The sequence below is a fragment of the Condylura cristata genome, unplaced genomic scaffold (genome assembly GCF_000260355.1).
Source record: "Condylura cristata isolate star-nosed mole 26May11 unplaced genomic scaffold, ConCri1.0 scaffold00013, whole genome shotgun sequence".
NCBI lineage: Eukaryota > Metazoa > Chordata > Mammalia > Eulipotyphla > Talpidae > Condylura > Condylura cristata.
Window position 1 is genome coordinate 48,281,013 of NW_004567114.1, and position 7,485 is coordinate 48,288,497.

A 7,485-nucleotide genomic window follows, 5' to 3' on the forward strand; every position below is an offset into this window, starting at 1 on the left:
CATCATGGAAGGCCAAGAATAGAGCAGGTTAAGGTGATTAGATCAGCATGTAAAGTTGAAATATTAGAACTTTTTAGGAAGGAAACTGTCCAGAGCAGAGCTGTGGTGGAAGAGGTTTCCTCTGCAACTTGAGTAGCATGAATTAGAGAGGAAGAAAAGGAGAATAAAGCTGTCAATTAGTAGCCTATATCAATAGTTTAGGCTCATGAGGGCTGGGGAGATCAGATGTAGATGGGAGAGACTGCTTAGATTTACATCTACAGGACTTAGCAATTGAGGGTTTATGGACTTCTTTCTCTAAAGGAGTCAACCAAGGGCCTCTCTGGTGGCGCAGAGGTTAAATCGCAGCACTGTCAAGCTATCTATGGACAGCTACTGCAGCATAAGTTCCATCCCTTGGCAGGGAGCTGACCCACATGGCGCAGCAGACCTCTCCTGACCTGTCCACCGCTCCCTTCAGCAGTGTATTTCAGTCTATCTGCCTATCATCTGCTTCCCACTTTGTCTCTGGTGAATCCTCACCCACACCCCCAGGACCTCTGGCCTATAGCCCAGTTCTTATAGACATAAATACAATTTTTTTGTTGTTGTTAAAAAATAAAGGGGCCTGGCCCTCCCTGGTGGCGCAGCGGGTTAAAGCACAGCACTGAGAAGCTAAAGCCACTTCCGCATGAGTTCGATTCCCGACTGCCCCGGAGGTGACCACATGGTGTGGCAGACCTCTCCTGACCCACCTGCTGCTCCCCTCAGCAGTGTACTTCGTAGATCTGCCTGTTCTGCTCCCCACTCTGTCTCTGGTGAAGCCTCTCACTGCCCCTGGGCCTCTGGCCTGTACCCCAGCTCTGTATGCACAAATAAATAAATCTTTAAAAAAAAAATAAAGGGGCCAGGCCCTCCCCGGTGGCGCAACAGATTTATCAGCTCTATGAAGTTCTCTGCAGCCACAGCAGCATGAGTTGGATCCCCAGCCAGGGAGCTGACCCACATGACCCTGCAGACCTCTCCCGATCCACCCACTGCTGTCCTCAGCAGTGTATTTTAGTACATCTGCCTATTCTGCTCCCCACTCTGTCTCTGGTGAGTCCTCTCATCCTACCGCACATCTGGCCTGTACCCCAGCTCTTATGTCAATAAATAAGTCTTAAAAAAATAAAAAAGATCAACCAAGATTCCAAGACTTTCAGTCTCTGGCAAGGATGAATTGACATGAGCAGAAACCAAGCAGAAACCATGAGCTAGTGATTGAGGTATGGAAATGGAGTCAGTTTTGGGGGGTACATTACATTTCAATTGCTAGTGGATCTACAAGGGGAGATATCTAGCAGACAATTGGAAAACTGATAAAGTACAGCAGAGGGCTGGGACTCAAATTATCTAAAGGGGATCGAGAAGTAAGGAGAGCTGTCCGAGAGAAGCCTAGAACATTCATACACATAAATAAATAAAAATAAACCTTTAGTTAAAATTAAAATATATAGATACAATATATACAGAAACAGGGGAAGAGCTATTCTTATAACCAAGAAGTTTTATTTACCTCGTCTCAAGAGCAATTAGATTAAGGAGCAAGCAAAAGTTGGAACGGAGAAGAGGCCAAGAAAAGACAATTAGGAAGTAATTGGTGACAACCTAGCAACTTGTCTTCTGCAGACAGTCAAGGACAAAATGAGCTTGGGGAGTGAAAAGTGTGAAGGCGAGGCACCTTCGCAGTGAAAGGGAGAAGGTATTGAGGAGAGGAGCTTGAGAGGGATAACAGGTGCTGGGGACCAAGCCAGGATTTTAGGTAGTCTGTTCGTCAGTATTTGGATTTTGGCTTCTTCAGCTCACCTAGGTGAGTTGAGACCTTGTACGTGAATGTTCGCCTTGGAGACTGCGGTTACGAAGGCGCCGGGGACTATTTTCGTAATAAAGTGTCTGTTTTGGAGTAGAGGTGTAGCAGAGAGCACTAAAGGCACAACGGAACCCGCCTTTCCCCCGGCCCCTCGCCGCGGCGATCTGCGCAGGCGCACCGGGGCTCGGAAGTGCAGGCGGAAGTGGGGTAGGGGCGCTTTAGGGGAGGGACCTGGCGGCGTAAACAGGCTGCGGCGACCGCGGACGGCGTTCTGGAGTGCCGGCCGCCATGGACCGGCTCCGCGATGATTACGACCCCTACGCGGTTGAGGAGCCCAGCGACGAGGAACCAGCTTTGAGCAGGTTTGCCCCTGCCCCCGCGCAGGCCCTAGGAGCTTCTGGTGGAGACCAGGCCTTTGCCGCCTCCCGGCCTGAGGGGCGCCTGTCCTGCCCTGCAGTCGTCTGTGGGAGGCCGACAGGGTTTCTGGTTGAGGTCCCGCAACCACTGGGGAGGCGGGGCTCACACAGACGAGGGGAAATGGGGTATTCTGGAATCACACGTAAATCTTCAGGACCCGTGAGATCTAATTCGACCTCTGCGATTTATACTGGCCTGGTTACCCAAGGCAAGTCACCTACGGTTTCCCACCTATACAAAGGAAATACAGTATGTATCATGAGTGTGTTGTGAAGCTCAGGGGATTTGATCAGAGTGAGTTACCTATTTTGAAGACTAAAGTACCATGATTAGAAATACGGAATCACTCAACAGACTTTTGGGGAGCACCTGTTGGCTGGCTCTGTACTGCAGAGACTATCATAAGGTCTTTGTTTTCTCACAGGTTTACAGTGTATTTATTTATTTCAGTTTACTTATTTTTAAAGATTTACTTATTTATGCTTACAAGAACTGGGGTATAGGCCAGAGCTGCAGGGGATGAGAGGATTCACCAGAGGCAGAGTGGGGAGCAGAACAGGCAGATTCACTGAAATACACTGCTAAAGGGAGGAGGGGGGGAGAGACAGGAGAGATCTGCTGTGCCATGTGGGAAACCTCCCTGGGCTGGTATCCAATTAGTGCTGCAGATAGCTTCGTAGTGCTTTAACCCCTTGTGCCACTTGGGACGGCCCCTCCAATTTCTTTTAATTAAATTTTTTATTTGGAGGTACTCAACTGAAGTTATTCAGAATTATAGTACAATCTCACAACTGGGATGGCATGAGTATTTCCATCAACAAAAGGATACCTTATATTGTTCACTTATTCCCTGGTAAATATAGGCGAGGTAGGGCTGATACAGGGGCTGTCTTTTCTGAAATGCTATATAAATGGAATCACCCAATATGTAATCTCTTGGGACACCTTACCCCCAGTGCCCCTCAGATTAGTTCTCTGGAGACTTACCTGCACGTTTGCAGATATCAATAATTCACTTTTTTTTTTTTTAATGGCTGAAAGGCATTCTGCATTTGTTTAACTGTTCATTGAACATGTGCTTCCAGTTTTGACTGTTCTATAAACATTCATGTTTAGGTTTCTGTGTGAACATACATTTTGCTTCTCTGGGATAAATGCCCAGCAGTACAATTGTTGAGTTGTAGGTAATGCATGTTTAGTTTTATAAGAAACTGATACGCTGGCCCCTTTCTGGTGGCACAGAGGGTTAGGATGCAGCACTGCAACCTAGCGGCAGCTGCTTCAGTGTGAGTTTGATCTGTGATCAGTGGACCAGGAGGTGACCCACATGGCGTGCTGCTCCCCTCAGCAGTGTACTTTGTTGATCTGCCTGTTCTGCTCCCCACTCTGTCGTGGTGAAACCTCTCATCCCCAGCAACTTTGGCCTGTATCCTAGTTCTCCATGCATGCATAAATAAATAAGTCTTTAAAAAAAGAAAAGAAACTGACAAGCTGTTTTGCCATAATACACACACACACACACACACACACAGAACTGGGGCAGGGCACAGGCCAGAGTTGTGGGGGGGTAAGAGGCTTCACCAGAGACAGAGTGGGGAGCAGAACAGGCAGACTGACTGCAATACACTGCTGAGGGGAGCAGTGGGCAGTTCAGGAGAGATTTGCCAGGCCATTTGCATCATGCCCCGGGCAGGGGATCTAACTTGTGTTGCAGTGGCTTCCATACCTTCATAGTGCTGTGCTTTAACCTGTTGCTCCACCAGGGAGGGCCCTCTTTTTGCCATTTTGTAATACTACAGGCACTGGCCTCAGTGTTACTTAGTGGGCTGCTATTCCTTTTATTGGTCTTTATCTCAAGTTATGAAGTAATCACAAAAATTGAATAAAATTTTCCAAAAGAGTAATTCTTGCTGTGTGATAGTTTTTTTTTTTATTAAAGCTTTTATTTTGAAGTATTCAGGTGGCGTTGTAAGAAGTAATACAGAGATCCTTTGTCCCTATTACTTTGTTAACCCAATGTTTTGTTTAACTAGAATACAGGCTAGGTCACTCTTCATCTTTGATAACAGTGATATTTTGTGTCATAATTCTTTGCTGTGAAAGGCTGTCTTGTACATTGTAGGATGTGGTAGCGTACCTGGCTCCACTCATAGGTGTCATCAGTCCCTCTGCCCCTCGCGTAAGGCAATGAGAAATGTTCCAGTCATGCCATATGTTTTGAGGTGACCAAATTACTGCCAGTTGAAGACCACTGGGAAAGTTAAAGAGTAATAGAGGTGAGGTCATAAAGATAAGTTGGAACCAGATTATGAAAGTTTGACTTGAGTGCTGTATGATTAGAGTTCTTTGGGAATAATATTCTGGCAGTAGGATTAAAGTGAAATGAAACAGAGGAGTTTGGAGTCCTGGAGATCTTAGACTATGTTGGTACAGCAAAGTTAAGACTTGAGCGAAACTAACGGCAATAGAGGAAGGTAGCATATTTTTCAGGATGAGAGGGTCAGATGGGGAAATTTCTTGGGAGTAGAATTTTGCTAGGATCTCTAGCATCATAAGTATAAACTGATCAATATGAATAACATTTTTCTAGATTACCTTTAGCTGGAAGCCCAAAAGCATTGTTGGACAAGACAAATGATAAAGCTATAGGAGCAAAACCAAGAAATAGTTTAACATCTTCAGTCCATGAATAATTCAGCATTCTTTAAGTATTATTGACTATATTAGAAATGCCTCATTCACTTTGATGTTTCATTCCTTCCGATGTCTGTTTTCATTTTGTCATCCTATTGAATGGGAAACTCAGGAAAGGATGCCAAATAAATTGGCAGGAATTGCCCAGGTTAATTTGGAATTAATTTAGCTTTCTCTAATAGGTTTCTATAGTTCATGGCTTTTAAATTGTAATATTTAACTGTCTATTAATATCTATGTGGATATACTAGTAATACACCGGTGTTGTAGTTTTATTTAGTGTCCAGAGTGTTGAAAAACTTCCAGTTCTGTTAAGTAAATTTTCATTTCTGATAGAATTAAGAATTGGTACAATACTTTTTGGAAAGCAGTGTGAAAATTCAGAAGTAAAGGATGCTTATATCTAATTCCAGTCATTTATCTTAGGAAATCAACCTGAAACACATGAAGTGATGCCTATTGTAATATGTAGTAGCAAAAGTTTGAAATAAATGCTCTGTTCCCCACTCTGTCTCTGGTGAATCCTCTTACCCCCTTCATTTCTGGCCTACACCCCAGTCGTTGTATGTATAAATAAATATCTTTAAAAAAACTCATCGCTAGTGAGGTGATGGGAATTTTAAAATTTTAATTCTTTAATATTCATACTTTTATGGTTTTTAAATATAATAGCTCTGAAGATGAAGTGGATGTGCTTTTACATGGAACTCCTGACCAAAAAAGAAAACTAATCAGAGAATGTCTCACTGGAGAAAGTGAGTCATCTAGTGAAGATGAATTTGAAAAAGAAATGGAAGCTGAATTAAATTCGACCATAAAAACAATGGAGAACAAGTTATCTTCTCTGGAAACAGGTAAACTTTTAGTTAGATTTTTTTTTTTAAAGATTTATTATGCATACAGAACTGGGGTACAGGCCAGAGGTACAGAGGCAGTGAGAGGCTTCACCAGAGACAGAGTGGGGAGCAGAACAGGCGGATTGACGAAGTTCTTTTGCTGTGAGGAGCAGCGGGCGGGTCAGGCAAAGTCTGCCACGCCATGTGGTCACCTCCAGGGCAGGCGGGGATCGAACTCATGTGGAAGTGGCTTTAGCTTCTCAGTGCTGTGCCTTAACCTGCTGCGCCACCAGGGAGGGCCCAGATTTTTTTTTTTTTTTAAGATTTATTTATTTGTACATACAGAACTGGGGTACAGGCAAGAGGCACAGAGGCAGCGAGAGGCTTCACCAGAGACAGAGTGGGGAGCAGAACAGGCAGATTGACGAAGTACACTGCTGAGGGGAGCAGCGGGCGGGTCAGGAGAGGTCTGCCACGCCATGTGGTCTCCTCCAGGGCAGGCGGGAATCGAACTCATGCGGAAGTGGCTTTAGCTTCTCAGTGCAGTGCTTTAACCCGCTGCGCCACCAGGGAGGGCCTTAGTTAGATTTTTATGTAGCTACTTTTGTAAGTTCTGTAAGGGCAGAAACCTCATCTGTGCTCTGTTTTGTCCCCAGCACTTTCAGTATATACTCAGATATTTATTGACTATATGAATAAATGTTTGGCAAGCTGAACTAGAGTGTTCCTTTGTTGATAAGAGTGTTCTTTGATCACGAGTGAGGTTTCCTGTATTGCTGGAGAGAGAACACTTAGTGTTTATTTGCATTAATTTCCTTTTGTAATTTTTACCCCTAGACGGGGGTGGGATGGAGCAAGGGGGAGAAGACATATGAATTTGTAGACTCATTTTTAGGATCATATAATACTGACATGGCATACTAAATGATGTGTTATTACACGTTCCTGTCTCATTTTAGTAGGAAATGGAACATATTGCAGTTTGAGAATTGGTCATTTTGTAAAATGTGTCTGACCTAAGAACTGGCTTATGAAAATAGGACTCCTCAACATTGGCTTCCATGTGGATCTGCTGTATGTTAACTCTCAATAACTGAAAGCAAAAAAATAAAAGATTAAAAAAAAAAGATCAGTACTAGTTAGGGCCCTCCCTGGTGGTGCAGCGGGCTCAGGCAAGCACTAAGAAGCTAAAGCTACATCATCATGAGTTCAATCCCCAGTCCCGGAGGTGATCCACGTGACACAACAGTCCTCTCCTGACCCACCCACTGCTCCCCTCAGCAGTGTACTTCAATGATCTGCCTGTTCTGCTCCCTACTTTGTCTCTGGTGAATCCTCTCACCACCCCTGCACCTCTGGCCTATACCCCAGTTTTGTCTGCACAAATAAATAAATCTTTAAAAAATAATAATTATTATTAAAAAAAAAACAAGATAAATAAGAAGAACAAAAGCAAACATTGTAGGGATGCAGCATTTGATGACATGCATAGCAAATGTCATGGCAGTAGGCATAACTGAGGAGAGGAAGAACGTGTCCTTGACTCATTCCCTGCCTATCTGTAGGACTGTCCCTTTTTCCTTAAAGTCCCTTTAAATAAGATGTTTATCCCCATCCTCCACAGTATACTGCATAGCTGAAAAGGAGAAATCTATGTGTTGGTGACTAATTAGCTGTGTGGGAAGAGAGAATACTTTTTTTTTTTTT

The 7,485-nt window shown here is 44.0% G+C and overlaps 1 protein-coding gene across 1 annotated transcript in view; it reads left to right on the forward strand.

Annotated features, from left to right (window-relative positions):
- The first annotated feature begins 2,061 nt into the window (after positions 1-2,061).
- The window catches only part of EAPP (E2F-associated phosphoprotein), a 12,873-nt gene continuing 7,449 nt past the window's right edge, over positions 2,062-7,485 (forward strand). Inside the window, exons 1-2 of the mRNA XM_004681948.2 lie at positions 2,062-2,193; positions 5,615-5,796. Coding sequence (XP_004682005.1) covers positions 2,120-2,193; positions 5,615-5,796 — 256 coding nt within the window. The 5' untranslated portion in view covers positions 2,062-2,119. The remainder of the gene's footprint in view (positions 2,194-5,614; positions 5,797-7,485) is intronic.